At 41.4% G+C, this 20905-nt stretch overlaps 1 protein-coding gene across 1 annotated transcript in view; it reads right to left on the minus strand.

Annotated features, from left to right (window-relative positions):
* Positions 1-20905, minus strand: part of LOC103181707 (dynein axonemal heavy chain 8) — a 164015-nt gene that overhangs the window by 13778 nt on the left and 129332 nt on the right. The window contains exons 76-88 of the mRNA XM_007898364.2: positions 19215-19370; positions 17785-17967; positions 16132-16237; positions 15293-15545; positions 12033-12223; positions 10998-11119; positions 9834-9952; positions 7625-7827; positions 6979-7052; positions 5779-5931; positions 4038-4193; positions 2750-2866; positions 1679-1780 (exon numbers count right to left, since the gene is read on the minus strand). Of these exons, the coding sequence (XP_007896555.1) occupies positions 1679-1780; positions 2750-2866; positions 4038-4193; positions 5779-5931; positions 6979-7052; positions 7625-7827; positions 9834-9952; positions 10998-11119; positions 12033-12223; positions 15293-15545; positions 16132-16237; positions 17785-17967; positions 19215-19370 (1935 nt within the window). The remainder of the gene's footprint in view (positions 1-1678; positions 1781-2749; positions 2867-4037; positions 4194-5778; positions 5932-6978; positions 7053-7624; positions 7828-9833; positions 9953-10997; positions 11120-12032; positions 12224-15292; positions 15546-16131; positions 16238-17784; positions 17968-19214; positions 19371-20905) is intronic.

A 20905-nucleotide genomic window follows, 5' to 3' on the forward strand; every position in this document is an offset into this window, starting at 1 on the left:
ATATCATACGGTATGGTAGAAAGCCAAATATGCACACTAATTGGGATCAGCATTGTTGTGGATATGAAATTAGTCAATATAAAGTCTGTTTGTGTATCTTAAAAATAGTACATCTCTCTGCTCATGTACCTCTGTGTATGTGTGTTGGTGTGTCTTTCTTGATGTTTGTGTGTCTATCTCTCTATCCTCCAGAATTCTCCAGCTCATTCTACTCATACAATCTCTTGACATTGGAGTTCGATTTTACTTCTGCATCTGAACCAGTTTGAGGCTTTCACAACCTAATAGAGATAATGGTTGTGGAAGGGTAGGAAGATGGATCCTACTCGATGTCAAGAGGAATTACAAGGAATAGGTTACGGATGTGTGGCAAACGGTTGTCCAGCATGAGGTGAAGCGAGCGTGAGTAAGTGGTGGTGTACTATAGATATTTGATTATTTGGGATTAGGAAGCCATACATTATCTGGCAGGAGGAAGGGGCTGGCCAACAATATCAACAAATCATAGAATTAGTAAGAATATATGTGTCAAAGAGGGCCCCCAGTTTAATGGGCTCCACAACAGCAGACAGACAAGTACACATTCATCTCAGGGAGGGGTGCGAGAGGGTTAGGGTTTGGGGTCAGATGAATCTGGAATGATGGTTGTGATTGGGAGAGGGTGGAACCCATAACCCCTGGGAGCAGGGAGATACTTCTAGCCACCAAGATCACCAATATGAGGGCTGAGGTCAGTCCACTTAGATGTTTACTCATTAACTCTTAGGAATATCAAGAATAGGATCCTGGAACCTGAGGCAGTGGCAACCAGCACTGAAATGATGGATGTCATGAGCGAAATGCGACCAGTTTGAGGGTTTCAAACCAACTGGAGATACTGGTTCCAGAAGTGTAGGATGATGGATCCTACTTGTTGTCAAGAGGTATTACAAGGCACAGCCAAGGACACATCTATGCCTGCACTAATGCATAAATCCTCTTGGTGATATGCTCCAGGAATGTGACACAAGGTGATTGCATGTATGTGTTGTAGACCACCAGGTAAAAATAGGGAGAATGCCAAGAAATTATTCAGTTGAGGACAAGGGGAAAAAAATGTCTTGGTGGGCATTTTCAATCTCCCTAACAATGAAGTGTCCTGGAGGTGTCTAATCCCAACACAGAAAGGCTGTATGCAGATGCCTTTAACAAAAGCTTTGATGGCAGGCTGGTGAGTGTTCGCAATGGCAAGTTGTCCAGGTTTAGCTGGTTAAACTCCAGCAGTATTCCAATGCACAGTCTGGCAGCACCAATGCTTGGCTTTAACTAACCTACACCTATTGCTTTCCAGGATTAAGTGAGTGTTGGGGAGGGATGTCCAAATGCAAATGCATTTGAGGATCTCTAAGTAGTTTGGTTTGGATACTCTTAAACATGGTGTTGGGATTCGCTGTATATCATATACCCGGCTGCCCCAAAACAACGTGTCTCTGACTGAAGTACTGTGATCAGGACAGGGACCGCATGCCTGGGATTACTGTGGTCACCTGGCTGAAGAACTGGACTCCCAAGACCTCCATAAACGGTGACTTGATTCTGACATACCATTGTCAAAGCTAACAATGGAAGTTGTTAACTCAATTCTAGACAGTTTGAACAAGTGATTACTGTGGTGTGGAATATTTCAGAGTGTAGTTACCTTGGCAAAGCAGTTGAGAAGACGTTTGTCAAAGTCGTCTGTAACACGTCCTCCATATTGAACTTCTCCAATCATGTAGCGCACAGTGCTCCATGACACCCCCTACAGGAAAGTAAATAGAAGAGGAATCCAATAAGAGTTCAGTGTATTCAGAGTCTCATTGAATGTTACTGCCCTTTGGATAATCAAAGAATATAATTTTAAGCACAACTCTGCAAGAAGCTGCACGTTCTTAATTGAGCCATAAAATAAAAAGAATCAGGTGTCCTGTAAAATAGACTTTAAATGTTAGACTTTAAAAATCCTTGGTTTTATATCTAGAAATGTAGAATCCGAAAGAAGTAATCTTAGTTAGGGTACAGTAGTCTTCAGTAGTCTTTTGAAATCTATTACAGTAAAACTTGCATAAGTCGTTCCTTTATAAAAAGTATAATCGCCTAAGTCATACATCCACCTGAGTACCATTCAGTTTCCTATCAAATCATTTAAGTTTTCTTTGCACTAGTCATATTAATCACCTCCTAACTCGTAATGCCACTCCTATAACCTCCATTACTCGTACTCTTACCGGCTGCATTGAATCACAGAAAATTATGTCCTTACTCATCAACACATGCACACACACTGTCCGGTTGCATTGAATCGTAGGAAAAGGCGTCTTAATCCACTTACATTTTCCGCAATTCAACGTAACAGTGATGAAGTACCGCATGCGCACTTAGTGGTTGCATTGAATTAAGCATGTACAGTGTAAATTATGATTAAATTGGATTTTATATGCCTTATACAAGTTTGCTTGCAACTCGGTCTTCATGCAAATCATATTAAATGTTATGGTCCTGAATAATGCAACATTTGTGACATATTGCATAAATATATAAAAGCAATACAAAAGGTGCAGTGTAAATTTATAATAATCATCATCCTTGCGTTTGGTATAACGTTGTATGATGATAACGGGGGCTGAGGGTTTTCTTGATAATTCAGTTTTTTTTTAACCAGACCAGAGAAATTCAAGGGCTGGTTTGATAGAGGTCTTCAAGATTATAAAGGGTAAATAGTAATAGTTACCTTCTTTTTGTCACACTCATCCAAATGGTTCTGTATGAACTGAACGCTAGCAGTAAAATCGGAAGAGTTAAACTCGTATGGAATATTCCAACCCAAAGGACCAAACTTGCGCCGTTCCTAGAATTGAATAAAAAGTAGAAGCATTTCATGACCTCACTACATTCATACTTGTACATAGACCAGGCCAGTTATTTAATAAATGTAAGCAGCACAAGAGGTAGTACAGAATATTCAAATCCTAGAAACTGGACTTTCCTGATGGCTCAATGCTATATTGTCCTAGCAGTGCTGGATGGGTCAGTGTTAGAGGGAGTTCCTCTGCCTCTAACTTAGCTGTGAGGTCTGGGTGAGACAGTGAAGAGGGAGTTTGCAGCACTCTTGCTTCTGAGTCAGAAGATTGTGGGTTGAAGTCCCACGTTGGGTCTTGAGATCATACAGTAATGTGAGAGACCTGTCCTTTATAGGTGCTTATCACTCATTGGACATCTGACAAACGGAGGTATGAGTCCTTACTAAAATGAACAGCAAGAACTGTTTGCAAGCCATTTCGTGAGTAGCACAAATCAGCATGAAAGTCTGATGCCACCAACATCCTGCCCACAGCCTGGATATAAAGCCTTAACCTTTAAACAGTGATTCTACTGGTTGCGAGAGTGGAACTTCTGCAGCAGCTGCTTATTTTTTCGCATAACAATCAAGATGGCTACAAAGCACTGAATATATGGTACATGAGCATGTATTCTTGAACCCGGACTCCAGCTAACAACTTCCAACAGCTGTCATCCTAAATTTTAAAGTTTCTCCAATGGACACTGCCTCCAGCATGGTAGGACAACAACAAAATTACATTTATAGAAGGCCTTTCACGTCGGGAGGACATTCCAAGGCGCTGGACAGTCAGGAGTCAGGACCTGAGCATGGGGGAGGGGTGAGGGAAGGCAGAGAGGTGGGAGGGCGACCGAAGGCACGATCAAAGAGGAGGGTCGAGATCGGCCTTGTAAAAGACAAGGGAGGAAGCGAGACAAAGGGACCGTGGGATGGAGTTCCGGAGTGTGGGGGCAGAGAGGCTGAAAGCTCGGCCACCGATGTTTGCGCGGGTCGGGCGGGAGACCTGGAGCAGGCCGGACGGAGCCCACTGAACGGAGGGAGTGGGCAGGTTGGAAGGGAGTCAGCAGGTCAAAGAGGTAGGAGGGGGCAAGGCCACGGATGGCCTTGAAAGTGAGAACGAGGATCTTGAATTCGAGATAGTAGAAGCTATTCAGGACAATTTGTGAATTGACTGCTTTACCTGGACAGTGGTGTGGAGGAAAGCGACTGCATATAGTAGTGGCTTCCACATGGGCAGGTTACTGTACTCGATCAGGTCCTGATTAAGGCCGACAAATGTTCTCTTCAGCCCTGCACGCACACCCTGAGGGGGCTCGTTGGTGAACTTGATTGATGTCTGTAAACAATGACAGCATTGGCTACAGATTTGCAAAATCTTAATCATCATAAGATCACAAGATTGAGTAAAGACTCTTTGACCATTTGGTCTAATCCTCCCTTGTTCTATATTCTTAGTGGTTTTGAAAGTATTGTTCTGTGTTTATTTTCTCATTTGCATTTAAAATGTTATCAACCTCTAAGAAAGTCTCTTCTGAGGTGTTTCTTTTCAAGACTTTTCTTTTTTAAGAGCTCTTATTTTGTCTAATCGTGCTTAAAGCTCATTTCTCTAAGACTGGGGATGATTGCTCTCATCTGTATTTAACTTTAGGGCCCGACAGCCAGAAAAGTGTGCAATACTCTAGGTGCAGCCTGACCAGAGCACTATATAGCTTGAACATCTGGGGAGCTGAACTCAACTGGTTTGGCAATCCTAATGGCAATCCTATCTGCCTTGTTTATTAATAATAATAATAATCCTTGCATTTGATATAGCGCTTTTCACGTCTTCTAGACGTACCAAAGCGCTTCACAGATTATACTGTAAAGTGAATTGACTGTATATTTGTGGGCGAACACGGCAGCCAATTGCGCACAGCAATGTCCCACAAACAGTCAGAGATTGAAAATGACCAATTTATTATTGTTTTTTGCTTTGGAGGGAATATTATTAGGCGTGTGGAGTAATAATAATAATAATAATCCTTGCATTTGATATAGCGCTTTTCACGTCGGGAGGACGTCCCAAAGCGCTTCACAGAACACACTGTAAAGTGAATTGACTGTATACTTGTGGGCGAACGCGGCAGCCAATTACACACAGCAGTGTCCCACAAACAGTCGTAGATTGAAAATGACCAATTTATTATTGTTTTTGGTTTTGGAGGGATTATTATTAGGCTCTGTGTGGAGTAAGGAAACTTGCCCAAGGTTTCGCCCTCTGCCTGGAATTGAACTCAGGTCTCTCACTTGAAAAGCGAGTGCTCTAACCACTGAGCTACAAGACTCCACAGTTTTGAGACTTATTGCTGTCTCAAAACTGTTTTGATATGATCCACGACGAGTAAACTAACAACCCTCGATTTCTTTCTGTTTCCCTCTTGACAATAAATAATAATAATCCTTGCATTTGATATAGTGCCTTATGTTGTTGAGACGTCTCAAAGCTCTTCACACAGTATATTGTAAAGTGGATTGACTGTGTATTTTTGTGGGCGAAATGCGACAGCCAATTGAGCACAGCAGTGTCACACAAACAGTCAATTAAATTCTATCCCCTCCATGGAGTACATTTCTATTCTTACATCATATATATAGTACCTTGTATTGTACCTTGTATCTGTATTGAAGAAAGCTCTTTCAGCCTAATAATTCCTGAGTACCCACCCTACAATCTTCCCATTACAACATCCAACTGCTTTTAAAGGAGTCCAGTGTTTTGGCCTCAACCACCCCTTCTGATAAAACATTCCAGTTGCTATTTCCCTTATGTGTAAAGGAATTCTTCCTGAAATTATTCTTCACAAACCTGAACTTGTCTGTCTTGTCTTTTTATCTTGGCATATCTAAGACAGTTTATTTCACGTTACTCAATAATTACTAACCTGTAGCAGTGTGATTGGGAATTTGGGGTGTGGCTCTGTGGTGATCCAGACTCGGAACATTTCATTCATATTCTCACTTGTCAGTAAAGTATCCAGAAGTTCATCCAGGAAATCCAAACCTAAGTGGCAGTTTTGTAATAAAACCCATCCACCCTGAGGAGCGAGAAATACCATTCAGTTTATGAAGCGCAGAAAATCTAATGTTCTACATATACCAATAACCTATCCCATTATGGTGGCTGTAGACCAATATCCAGTGGTCAAAGACTGACAGAGAGACTAAGAAAGTGAAGCAGCAACTAACTGGCTATGAGGTAAACAAAAACACTCCTTGGCTTCAGAAGGTATTGGGCTTAGTATTCAGTTGCCCTGCCCACAAGTGTAGTTAACAGGTCAAATAAAATTGCAGCAGTTTCTCTTCAATCACATTCTGCTCAAAAATTTCAATCCTCCTATACTCATGTGGTTGTTGTATCTCCGTCTGCTTCATTGTGTGGTCACTGTGAGGTATGGTACTGCTGTACTCTCTGTAGCCAGAAATGTGGTGCCTTACTGGTGGCCATCTTGTAAAAATATACTTTCAAAACACTGATTTGTCAATTCAGAGAATGTTAGTTACATTTAACATTTTATAAGTTTAACTTACCTAAAGATGTTTCAGAACACTGTGAGGAAAAGTGAGGAGGAAGAAAAAATAAGGGATCTATTGTTGGTTGATTGGTCAAAAATGGTGATCTTTGGAAATTCCACGATGAAAGATTATTATTTTTAGTTTGATGCTGACACTGAGTGAAAAGCATGGACAAACACTCTTTAAAGTCCTTCTACTCAGTGAGCAAAACATTGAGCCAAAATCTTCATAAAGAAAAATAGAAATTGACCCACTGAGTATATAAATAGCTCACTTCTATATAAGTAGTTCATTCTTCATCTTGAAGAATCCTTGAATCTAAAGCATCCATTCACTAAACTTTCACTGACCTGGTTCATAAACATGTTCAAAAGCTTTCTGGCACAAAAAACAATCACTACACACTTTAAGAAATCTTCCCGATGTAAAAGGTGCTATACCAAATTAATTAATATCTATGCCTTGCCTCTTTGAGAAATATTCATTTACACCTACTCTCTGCTTTCTATTCCTCAGCCAGCTGTTTATCTAGGTCCACTACTTCCCAGTTTAGGATAGATTTCACTGACCTGGTTCATAAACAAGTTCAACAGCTTTCTGGCGTGTACTCCTTGCCCCTGGCCCATTGATATGGCCCTGCAATCTGTAGAAAATATATCAGTTCCTATTTAAATTTTAGACATCACGCACATATTGAGTGCAGTTAAAGATACACTGATAATCTATTATTCTGAAGATTTTAACAGTTTTTTCATGTCTTAGTTATTCAAAATTATACAAAAATACATTTTAAAAAATCTTCAGCTTGTGGTAAAATCATGAGGGCTACTGAATGAGATTAGTACAGGGCAGGGAAGGATGAATGAATTGGGGGAGAGGTATCATTTTTGCACTTGCCAGGCACCTGTTAAAGGCTGTTCTGGTCAGGGATTGGATTCAGGTACCTAGATGTTTTCACTCTAATGCTGAACACTGAAACTTCCAGGAGAAACTTCCTTCTCTTTTTGAATTGCACCCCAGAGCCTTGTTCTGAATGGTTATTGTCCCACTGCCTGATTTTGAGCCTGCTAGAAACTAACACTCAAAAAGCGGAATATTGCACCGTTACCGTTTGATTTGCCCCAAAACAAAATACAAAAGTCAGAAGTCCTGACTTCTTTACTCCACTAACGTTTGTACACTGCAATTTCTACCACTATATGTCTACATCCATACCAATGAGGAGCTTCTTGGCCAATGCTTCAATCTGATTGCTGGGATCAGACCCCATGGAAAGGAAGCAGATCAGAGGGGTGCGAGTGTCACTCTCTTGCCAGGTTGCTTCCAGGTTTAGAATCACTGGTTCTGCGTACCTCACGCCCATTGCATCACCAATGTAATTCCGAGCTTGTGAAAGTGTTCGATCAGGACACCACGATCTGTAATGCAAAGAAGGAATTAAAAAACTCCTTTGAAAATACCAGAGTGAAGATTAAATCCTCAATGACTAGGGGATTCAGAGCCATGAATCTCTAAAATTAGCAACACAGGAAGATGAGGCCATACAAAATGCCAATGGGGTCCTGGGGTTTATATGCAGAGGGATTGAGTATAAACATGAGGAGGTATTGCTGAATTAATATAAAATCTTGGTTAGTCCACATTTGTAGTAGTGTCCAATTCTGGTTGCAACACTGCAAAAATGATATAGTAGAGATGGAGAGAGTAAAACGTAGGTTTATAGAATCATAGAAATCTAGAGCACAGAAGAGGCCATTCGGCCATCGAGGCTGCACCAGCTCTCAGAGAAAGTAGTTCTTTCATTCGCACTGTTCAGCATTATCCTCATAAGCTTCTATCTTTCTTATACCTGTCTAGTTCCCTCTTGAAACCCATATTGGATTATACCCTTACTTGGCATATTGGCATATATATTGGACATATTCTCTATACCCTTACTTGGCAGAGAATTCAACATCCCAACAACTCTCTGAAAAAAATTGCTTAAACTCTCCTTTTGTTCTTCTTGTGACTATTTGACATTCCAGTGCAGTGGTGGGGATATGCTGCACTGCTGTAGGTGCCGTCCTTCAGATGACATTAACCCAAGGTCCTTTCAGCCTGTTCAGATGGACATCAAAGATCCCATGGTGCTATTTGAAAAGAGAAGGGAGTTTCTCCCAGTGTCCTGGCCAACAATCTCCCAAATAAAATTGCTCATTCACTTCATAGCTGTTTGTGGGACATTGTGAAATCCTGTAGCTCAGTGGTTAGAGCAGTCCCCTCGCAAGCGAGAGACCTGGGTTTAATTCCCAACAGGGCGAAATGTTGAGCAAGATTCCTTACTCCACATCCCTCTGTTTACCTAGCAGTAAGTAGGAACTCGGTTGTTAGTCGATTGGCGGATCACTTTCCATCAATAATAATTCTTTCAAAAAGAAATAATAAATTGGTCACTCAATCCACAACTGTTTGTGGGATGCTGCTGTGCGCAATTGGCTGCCGCTTTCAATCACAAAATATTCAGTGAATTCACTTTACAGTATATTCTGTGAAACGCTTTGAGATGTCTTGAAGACACTATATCAAATGCAAGGATTATTATTATTGCTATGCGCAAATTGACAGCTGCTTTTACCTACAAAAAACAGTCACTATACTACACACTTTAAGAAATTCTCCCGATGTAAAAGGTACTATACCAAATTAATTAATCTATGTCTTGCTTCTTTGAGAAATATTCATTTACACCTACTCTCTGCTTTCTATTCCTCAGCCAGCTGTTTATCTAGGTCCATTACTTCACAGTTTGATACAAATTCACATCCATTGTTCATAAATTGTATAAGACTTAAAGGCTAAGTCATACAAGTTCATAGGATCATAGAATCTTACAGCATAGAAGGCCACTTGGCTCATCATATCTGTGCTGGCTCTTTGAAAGAGCTATCCAACCAGTCCAACTGCCCCGCTCTAACCACATAGCCCTGCACACTTTTCCTTTTTAAATACCTATCTAATTCTCTTTTGAAAGCTACTTTTGAATCTGCTTCCACCACCCTTTCAGGCAGTGATTGTAGCAACTCTCTGGGTAAAAAAAATTCTCCTGTCTCCTCTGCTTCTTTTGTCAATTATCTTAAATCCGCATCCTCTGGTTACCAACTCACTCACCCGAGGAAAAACGTTTCTCCCTATCTCCTCTGTAAAACCCCTCATAATTTTGAATACCTCTATTAAATCTCTCCTTAACCTTCTCTGCTCTAAGAATAATCCTAGTCTCTCTAGTCTCTCCATATGCTCTAAGAATAATCCTAGTCTCTCTAGTCTCTCCATATAATTGAAGTCACTCACCCCTGGTATCATTCATCCTTTCTATCCTAAGTGCAATATTTTATGTAGATCTGTGGTGATATTTGCCACTTTACAGAAACAGGGTGCAGCTCACCTGATAAGTAACAGCTTGCTGAATGAATCCAAAGCATCAGTGTATCCATTTGGAATCACTGTTTCTTCTGGAGCATCTGATTCAAACCAGGCCTTCCAAACTTTATCATTCTTAGCTATCTGGAAACGCATTCAAAAGCACAAATTCAGCCTTTCTCGATTAGAAATTGATCATTTAGAAATATTGTTAGAAAAAAGAATTACAGCAGAGAAAAGGATCATTTGGCTCATTGTGTCTGTGCTGGTGGTAGCTCACTCACTCACGTTATTTCATCTATTCCCATTCTCCTGCTCTTTACCCACCACATATAATTTTATTTTATTTATGTAATCAATTCTCTTTTAAAATGCTACTCTGAATCCAGCTTGTGTTAATTCAGTGGTAAAGTGCTCTATATTCTGAACCTACACTTTTTCTTGATCATTCTTAAATTATGCCCTTCTGCGAATATAGGAACAGGAGTTGGCCATTTAGCCCTCGAGCCTCATTCTATTAGATCTTCTAACCCTTTCAAAACCATTCAGAAATGTAAACCTCTGTTAGTTCCTCTTAGCCTTAATTATTTAAGTAAAAAAAGCTTCATAGCAATAACCTCTCATTCTTGGGATCATCCTAGTAACTTTCCACTGTACCCTTTCCGTGGCTGTGATGCCTTTTCTATAATTGAGTGTCCAAACAGATCCAACATTTGAATTGCAGTCCTGCTATTGCTTGTGGAAATTCAACAATGCTCTGGATTCAAAGTTCTTGTTTTATTTTTGCAATTACCTATTTCATTTATTCACTCACCTCATGCCCTCTATCATAAATTATCTTACTATTAATGGCTGCCAACAATCAGAGACATTGGTGGAAATTGCACAGAATTGGTCTATTTAATCACAAAGGGTGAATGATTAGAATTCTCCTCCCCCAAAGATTACTAATCTGAAATCACTGCTTCTCACCCATACAAACTCTCTGGATCATTCGTTACATGCTAATAATTTTTAATATATGAGAGTTGATAGATATGATACTGGCCATTTTTGAGATCGTCACACAAATTTTCAAAACAGAGAACTTGCCATGGAAAATACTGCCATGTCTGAACTTGAATGTTTGCATCTTATGGATGTACCACTGTGGTTAACACTGAACAACAGATGATGCTACATACAGTACCTGGGTCAGTATCTCTGCAAACTGTGAAAGTTTGCTTAGTTCCACCAGGTTCAGCCAAGTCATATCAAGAACCCAACGGAAAGGTTTGGTTGGACAGGCTTTCAGGTCAAGGGCTGCTCCACCTGCATAAGGACACAAGTCTATCTTTAATAGAGGGTGTAAGGGGTGTTACACAGAAACATCTAGGCTGTTACTGGAGAAGCACTGTATTGTTGGATATAACATGAGGTGAGACATTAAACCAAGCTCCATGTGCCTGTTCAAGTGTATGGAAAAGATCCCATAACATTATTCAAATAAAGAAATTTCTCCTTTCTGGCCAACAATCCTCAATAATAATAATAATAATCCTTGCATTTGATATAGCGCTTTTCACGTCGGGAGGACGTCCCAAAGCGCTTCACAGAATAGACTGTAAAGTGAATTGACTGTATATTTGTGGGCAAACGCGGCAGCCAATTGCGCACAGCAGTGTCTCACAAACAGTCGTAGATTGAAAATGACCAATTTATTATTGTTTTGGATTTTGGAGGGAGTATTATTAGGCGTGTGGAGTAAGGAAACTTGCCCAAGGTTTCGCCCTGTCTGGAATTGAACTCAGGTCTCTCGCTTGCAAAGCGAGTGCTCTAACTACTGAGCTACAGGACTCAATCTAAACTGGTCATTTATCCCCTGGCTGTTTGTGGGAAATGGTTGCTTCATTTACCTCCAAATTCAGTCCCTGCACTTGACAGCAGTTATATATGAAGCACTTTGTGACAGCTATATCAAAAGCATAGATTATTATTCAGTCAGCCTGGCTCACTCTCATTTCTGAGTCAGAAGGTTGTAGGTTTAAGCCCCATGTAAGGACTTGGAATCAGATAGTCTAAGATGACGTTCCATTGTAGTGCTGGATGGGGGGGTTTAGCATTGTCAGAAGTCCAGTCCTTCGGATGAGACGTTAGACCGAGGTCCCGCCTGCTGGTTCAGGTGGTAGTTAAATATCCCATGGCGCTATTCGGAAACAGAATTGGCAACTCTTTTGAGGGTTACCTTTAATGAGGGTCTGAAACTCGCTGTGCTTTATGTAGCCTCTCTCCAAGTTAATCTTCAGTGGCAGCAGCAAAGTGAAAAGGAACTTGTGATTTTCATAAAGACCACGTACTGTGTATACAAACACCTCGAAGGTCAAGTGTTCAATGATATTTCGGATTCTCTTTACTGGAACAGGAGACTTTTTCGATCTGCATGAGAAAATCCAGACACATGGATAAAATCAGGATTAGCAAGTATTACATTTAAACATTTAAACATCTGCTCTGTTACTGTCAAAAGAGCAGCAGGATGGCTGAGCTGGAGATGGAAGCCCTGCATCTATTGAATTAATAGTACAGCAGCGAACTCAAGAAGGTGATTTATAATAATAAAAATAATCCTTGCTTTTGATATGGCGCTTTTCACGTCTTCTCGACGTCTCAAAGCACTTCACAGAATAGACTGTAAAGTGAATTAACTGTATATTTGTGGGCGAAATGCTGCAACCAATTGCGCACAGCAGTGTCCCACAAACAGTCGTGGATTGAAGTGACCAATTTATTGTTGTTTTTTTTCTTGAGGGATTATTATCAGGAGTGTGGAGTAAGGAAACTTGCCCAAGGTTCCACCCTACCGGGAATTGAACCCAGGTCTCTCACTTGCAAGCGAGTGCTCTAACCACTGAGCTGCAGAACTCCACTTTATATTTAAGTAGGCTGACATAACCAGTCATAAACAGAAAATATGTTGTCTCCTCTTCCACATTCCCAAGTCTTGTTGAAGTCTATCCACAACAACATGATAAGCAACAAGACAACTGTACATCATGCTGGATGTTATATTTGGGTAGTTTAATGTCAGTGACACTCAGATTTACTTGGGAGATGAGAAATTCTTGCCAAATGGAGCTACAATGTAAGAAGACTCCATACTCTTTGGTCACATACCCATTTAGAGTCATGGCAATAGAAACCAGCACCAATGTAATTTATGGTCACGTGTAAACCTCTGCCTTTTACCATTACCATTCCCTGACTCCTACTCCATCTTGCTGTCAGAAGGAGTGTTAGGCAATATGGTTAGGAGCTGGAATTGCACCACTCCTTAGTGTATGGATGCACTCCATAACTACTGTTGTCTTTTATACCCAGTATGGCTGGGACAGGCTGGCCACAAATTTTAAGGAAAAGTCCACTTTCTACCTGTAGAATAGCCTTTCTTTCCCATATTTCATCTTGTTGCAGGGAAAATTATCCATGAGTAAATGCTGACTGGTAAATTACACAGACTTGAGAATGGAGTCCTGTAGCTCAGTGGTTAGAGTATTCGCTTTGCAAGCAAGACACCTGGGTTCAATTCCAGGCAGGGCGAAACCTTGGGCAAGTTTCCTTACTCCACACGCCTAATAATAATCCCTCCAAAACAAAAACAATAATAAATTGGTCATTTTCAATCCACGACTATTTGTGGGACACAAATGTACAGTCAATTCACTTTACAGTCTATTCTGTGAATCTCTTTGAGACGTCGAGAAGACGTGAAAAGCGCTATATCAAATGCAAGGATTATTATTATTATTATTATAATGTACTGTACATGTATCTCTGATGTGCTAACCCATGTGTCAAACACAGTGAAGATAGTCTAAAATATTGTAACTTCTAATGAGATTCTGTAATAAAGAATGGAATCATAAATGGGGATTCCATCCGTATATCACACAATATCTTTGGGTATCTCATTTTAAAAATAAACTGTATTGGATACACTTACACATTGGGATACTTTGTTTCCTTACTGCCTAAGGACAGTCACCATTTGATCATTTGGCATCTGACAAGCGCGAGTTTGAGACGTCACTAGGTGAATGGCAGATACGAGGAACCCCCTGTGACTTTCCTGGTGAGAATGCATTGCCATCATCTTCCTGCCCGAAGCTCAGACATACATCCCTTCCCATTGAGTGATGGTTCCTCCATTTGGAGGTGTGGAGCTTGAGCAGCAGCTGCTTATCTCTCTGAGTAACTATCAAGGTGGATTCCAAGCGCTGGATGTACGGACGTGTGTACATGAACTCAAGACTCCAGGTAATGCCCAAGGCACCAGCTGCTTAATCCAGGTTTTTAAGTGAGCAATTTGGGCAAATAGCTGTGCCCACTGTGATACCAACTCCACCTCCAGGGTACTCAGCGAAAGGTCAGTATAGGATGGAGCCCTCCTTCCCTGCATCTACTTCTCGAGTTTGCCACAAATTCACCTCACCGCTTGATCCTAGATTTTGCAAACGGAGGAAGCCTCTATGCTGCATCCCTAGGATCCATAAAGGAGACCACAAGTCTCATATGCCACAAGTTTGACCTGCATTGGGACCTTGATGACCTTAAAGAGAGACGAGCATGACTATAATGTCCTTCGCCCCTTCTCTGCATGGACTGTGTCCAAGTAAGCATTGGTGTCCAGACATTGGTGGAATGGCTCCCCGAAAGGCCTCAGGATGGTCAGGTAAAATGGGGGTGCAGATTCATGGGGGTACCAATTCGGAATAAAACCTCTGTGCATTTAAAAACTTTGTCGGGGCTTAAATAGAACTCGGCTACACAGGGTACATATCAATGTCCATGTCTACTACAACCCCCAGGTACCGATAAGAATGAATAATTGGCACTCATGCCCCTTGTACCTTCCAATCAATACCCTCAATGTCTTGTCTTGAGCCTTGCAGAACCATGATTACGTAGTTAAGAGCACCCATCATCGTTTCCCACTGGGTGGCCCAGTATTCAAGACAGTGAGGTCAGCGCAAAAGGTCCCCATGTGAGTTCGCCAGCAGCACAGTATTGTTCTAACAAACTGATGTGTATGTCCATACGCAAGGGGACGTTAAACGTATGCTTGTGTAGTGAGTTCTACAGCTCAGTCATTAGAGCACTCGTCTCGCAAGCGAGAGACCTGGGTTCAATTCCCAAGCAAGACAAAACGTTGGGCAAGTTTCCTTACTCCACATGCCTCTGTTTATCTAGTAGTAAGTAGGAACCCGGTTGTTAATTGATTGGTGGATTGCTTTACCGGTGGTAATAACCATTTTTAAAAAAAAAAATTAAAATTAATTGGTCATGCGATCCACGACTGTGGGACACTCCTGTGTGCAATTGGCTGCCGCGTTTCGCCCACAACATATGCAGGCAATTCACTTTGTAGTATATTCTGTGAAGTACTTTGAGATGTCTTGAAGACGTGATAAGGCGCTATATCAAAATGCAAGGATTATTATTACCCACCTGGCCATGGAGAGATCAAAGATTTTCAAGAACTGTGCCAGGGAGGTCTGGTACATGACATTGACCATGCTCATCTCTGTGATGAGGAAATACAGGATACTGCCACGAGTGGCAGCAGGACGGTACTCCTCCTGCGCCATGTTAATCTTCATCTCCGTCTCTGCTGCTACATGCAGCTTCTCACTCACTTCAGTTGCTGTAGACTTTGTTACTTGTAGAACTCCAATCAGAGATTCATCATCCACTAGGGAACCTGAATGAATAGAAGACATTCAAAACAGATGAATAAAGAGGATTATGAACAGTATTCTTTAAATTTAACTGATCTTTGCAAGAGTCATACTAACCTGGCAAATGGCATAGACTAGAAAACAATGTTATGGATGTTAAAATTTTATCTTTATCTGTTTACTGTGAAACATTATAGTGAGTCGCCAGAACCCAGTATGTGGCTGTACGTAATGATTGTGGGTGAGCTTTCAGCTATCCTGCCCTCGCTCTTTAGAACCCCATCCCAGAAATTCCACTGACTTACCACCTCCCACCCCACTTTTAAAGCCTCAAGATGTGCCTTTTTTTTTACTGCACTTTCAGACATCTTTCCCCCACCCTCAACTCCTCCCAAGTGCCCAACCAGCTCTTTAAAGTACGTTAAGACGTCCTCCCGACATGACAGGTGCTACATAAATGTAAATTGTAATTACAATGACCGACATTCGGTGTGTGACTGGTACCCAGTGTGTGATCCTGTATCTAGTGAGCGCCCGATACCTATTACATGACAAGTAATTAGTGAGTGACTGGTAGCCAGTGCAAGGCCAATATAATCATGTGTTCACCTTTGGTGCTGCTGAGCTTATAGAGCAGATTTTTCTCCAAGTCCTTCATTTTGCGTTTATTGGCAGTGACCTCCTCTATGAGCTGCACACGTTCTGCTTCTAGCTCCTGTCAGTTAGAAAGACTATTGAAAGAGACTGTATGGAGCCTTGATCAGACCCCATGTGAAGTACTGCATTCATTTTTGGGCACCGCATCTCAGGAAGGATATATTGGCTCTGGAGGGGTTGCAGGGTAGATTCACCAGAATGATATCAGGGCTTAAAGGGTTAAATTTAGAGGCCAGGTTGCATAAACTTGGTCTCTATTTCACTGAGTTTAGAAGGTTGTGGGGTGATCTGATTGAGGTTTTTAAAATAATGAAGGGAATTGATAGGTTAGATACAGAGAAACTGTTTCCTCTGGTGGGGGAATCCAGAACAAGGGGGCATATGGAGTCCTGTAGCTCAGTGGTTAGAGCACTCGCTTTGCAAGCGAGAGACCTGAGTTCAATTCCAGGCCGAGCGAAACCTTGGGCAAGTTTCCTTACTCCACACACCTAATAATAATCCCTCCAAAACCAAAAACAATAATAAATTGGTCATTTTCAATCTACGACTGTTTGTGGGACATTGCTGTACGCAATTGGCTGCCGCGTTTGCCCACAAATATACAGTCAATTCACTTTACAGTGTGTTCTGTGAAGCGCTTTGGGACGTCCTCCCGACGTGAAAAGCGCTATATCAAATGCAGGGATTATTATTATTATTATAATCTTAAATCGAGAGCTAGGCCGTTTAGGAGTGAAATTAGGAATCAGTTTGTCAACAAAAGGGTAGTGGAAATCTGGAACTCTCTTCCCTCAAAAGGCTGTGGATGCTGGATCCATTCACATTTTCAAGACTGAGGTGGATATTTGTTAGGTCAGGGCATTAAGGGATATGGGGAAAGGGTGGGTAATTGAAGTTAAGGTACAGGTCAGTCATGATCTTACAAAATGGCAGAACAGGCTTGAGAGGCTGAAGTGTTTCAAAACTACTATTTGAGAGTTCTACATATGTATTGTTTATCTGTGTCGATTGCACAATCTCTCCCCAGAGGGAGAAATCCTGTTTGCCTGATCCTGGAGAATTTAGGTGCAAGAGCCTAGATTTGGGGATCCCAGATGTAGTACTGCTGGAGTTTAATCTATTAACCATTTACATTACTATTCCAAACGTTGGCACCCTGCTGTTGTTTCAAAACGTAGTGTTATCTTGTTATACGTTTTCTCCATGGCAAAATAATTACTTGCTCATTGTTGTTTTGTGGATGTGTTTGCTATGTCCTAACATTCACAGAATTTCTAATCTTATTTGGTAAACAACAAATTGCATTTACAATGCCAATGCCCTTCATGTAGGGTAATGTCTCTAAGTTATTCACAGCAGCCGAGCAGAGGAAAAGGGGAAGGAGGAAGAGACCATAGGGTTTAAAGATGGGTAGAGCAGGAGTGAGGCAGTGGGATAGAGGCAGGGAGTTTGAGGAACAGATATTAAACTATGAAGGAGGCAAAAATCTGTGAGAAACACTAAAATGTTGCACATGGAAAATGTGTTAATGCAGAAAGGTGCAATAAGGATTCAGTCTCAAATACACAATCTCTATCTCTGAGCCCTGTGAGGTGCTAACGTTACCTGCTTCTCAGTAAGGATTACTCTGCCCAGCAGCTGGTTCTCCAGACCCTTCATAGTCACAGTGAAGTCGATCATTGATGTTTTGGCACTAATCTCTGGAGTGTAGGCAGGGTTTGGTAATTTTGTGGTAATGTAGAACATGAATCCAGCCATTACATCAACCTCTTTATCTCCCACTTTTACCTACAAAATAAATNAAAAAACACGTTTGATTGATACCTTTACCTTTTATAGTGCAAAGGGCTCTCTAGTTGTTCTAGTCTACCTGAGCTTATAAAGTTAGTGCTTGACTGCTTTCTGACTTAGTGTGTCAGAGAGCCCATTACGGACAGTTCCCTCCTTGACGTAGTTCTAATCAATGACCCAAATACTATTCCGGGAGTAGAAGTAGTTCATCCACTAGGTACCTGTGCTCCCAGCTCAATAACATTCAGTTTATTTGGGGAAACAGCACAGACACACAACCAAACTTCAGTATATAAATTCAGATAGGGGTTTGAGGGATAATCTAGGTGATTTAGACAGGAAAGACATTATTGAAGGACAAATCATTTGAGTATAAATGGACATCGTACAAAGCCATAATGCAAACCATGCAGGACAAGTGCATACCTAATTAAACCAGAGGAAAACTAAATAAAAATGCTCCAAATGGATTAACAGGAAAATATATATTTAAGATAAAAAAGGAAAATTTACAAAGCTTGTATGGAAAAAGGAGAGGGTGACCATTGTCCCAAATTTAGACCACAGAAAGAGGATGAAAAAAAAATTAGTGGACCACAGAAAGAATAGGAAAAAAAACATAAGAGCAAGTACTAAACAAATTGCCAAAAGCTTCTTTTAATATTATAATAGTAATAGTAGTCCAGGAAGACGTTAAAACCCTAAGGGGGTCACAAAGGTTTTTTTTGTATCAGGAAGGATATTTAAAAAGATGCCTCTCAACTTTGTTTGAGCTCCAGGACTTCTAATAGGCTGAAGTTCTAGATATTTTTAGATGGGTTCAAAGGGCTGAAAACCAACACATGACTTGGGATGAATAAACTATATTCCAAGGTACTTAGGGAGACAGACTGTAGATTTACGTAGCAATGACAGACACTATGAGGGAGTCAGCACTGAGAAAGTTCCAACAGACTGGAAGCAAGCAATTATGGTTCCCATATTTAAACAAGGTAATAATCATAATCATTGCATTTTATATAATGTCTTATCACGTCGTTGGGATGTCTCAAAGTGCTTCACAGAATATATTGTAAGGTGGAGTGACTGTGTATTTTGTGGGCAAAACTGGCATCTGGCAATTACACACCCATTAGCATGACTTCAATAAATGCAAAACTTTTAAGACATCTCAACGACATGATAAGTCACTGTATTAAATGCAAGCATTATTATTATAGTGCCTCTCCATAGAATCAGTTCACCTTATAGGTGGATCCCTGTTTGATGAAGTTTTTCTCCAGCACGTTGTCCAGTGCGGGGTCAAGCTCTTCCCGCACATCTTCCAGAAGCAGTGGGTGCCCGAGTGACAAAGCATCCTCCAAGTGATTACGGAAATACTTGTGATTCAATGTTGTAACCTATGAAATTAAAGAAATATCAGTAAAATCCCAGCCTCCACTAACCTGCACTGCATTATCCTGCGAAAGGAATTGAAACCATTTTGCAAAATCCTAGCTCGCTACTTCAATGATTTAAAGAATGTTATGAAACTGCATTTTTACACTGCTTTATAGTGCTATACTGCTTTACACTGAAAAGAGTCAACTAATTTTACAACTAAATACTGTCAAGTGTATGAAGTATACTTGTTTTTGTAGGCATACAAGGCTGTCAGTTGCACGTAGCAAGGTTCCAATAACATCCATGAGGTGAAGGTCCTATCAGTAGGGTTGTTGCCCGGAAAACAAACTGCCTTCTCTTTCTGAATTGTACCACTGAAATACAGATTCTCTCCATCTGTAAAAAGAGGTTGCCCCTCAACCTCTTTTTTCGGAGGTCAGCCGGGAGTCTGACAAACGCAGACACCCATCACCATGCTTAAGAGTATTCAAACCACATTAAGAGTTCCATACATGCCACCTACAACACCAACAAAACAAAATTATATTTGGAAAGCGCCTTTCACATCAGGAAGACGTCCCAATGTAAACATGAAAATTCCCGTATCTGGAATGGCAGGCGCACTCCCTCCCGGAGGGACACATCCCCATTACCTATTTCTGGAAAGTATTAGCGGGAGGTTGGCAAGAGCCATATTTTGGGCACTCTAGAGAGTGCGTTGGGGCATTGTTGGGAGGTTAACCTGCTTGCTATTGAGAGTACTGTCCGGGAAGCTTCACGTTGTTCATCTAGGTAGGGCTATCCTATCTGCTGAAGTAGCAGCTTGCAGGGTTAACAGGAAATGAATGGGGAGAATCCATGCCCCCAGTCACTGGTCTGCCCTTCCAAGCCCTATCAGTGAGCCAGGCTGTCATCAGCAGTGCCCTGGAGTACTGGGGATCTGCATGCCCTTTGGTGGCATCGTTCCTTCGGCATGGGGTTCAAATCTACGTGTATGTAGATGACACCCAACTCTATTTCTCTACCCTTGTCTCTACCCTTGATTCTGCTGTTCTGACCAAATGTCTGTCAAACATCCAATCCTGGATGAATTCCAAACTTGCAACAGCTCAAATTCGACAAAACTGAGGTACTCCTGCTCTGCTCCTATCAGCATCTTCTCATCTCTGGTGCAGACTGCATTGATCTATCTGCATGGGTTCTCACAGATCCTCACAGAGCTGGTGCAGAGTCTCAGTGTCTTGTTACCTACCACCCTATCTCCAACTTCCCTTTCCTCTCCAAGGTCTTGGAACGAATCATTGCTTCCCAACTTCACTCCTTCCTCTCCTGCCACTCCCTTCACAAACCCCTCCAATCGGGTTTCCATGCCGCCCACAGCACAGAAACAGCCCTGGTCAAAGTGACAAATGACATTCTTACATCTGCAACCAGGGCTCCCTCTGCCTCCTTGTCCTCCTTGACATCTCTGCTGCCTTCGACACCGCTGACCACTCTATCCTCATCCACGTCTATCCTCTCACCTCAACCTTCATGGCTCTGTGCTTGAATG

This window comes from Callorhinchus milii, unplaced genomic scaffold, assembly GCF_018977255.1.
Source record: "Callorhinchus milii isolate IMCB2004 unplaced genomic scaffold, IMCB_Cmil_1.0 Scaffold3, whole genome shotgun sequence".
NCBI classification, from domain to species: domain Eukaryota; kingdom Metazoa; phylum Chordata; class Chondrichthyes; order Chimaeriformes; family Callorhinchidae; genus Callorhinchus; species Callorhinchus milii.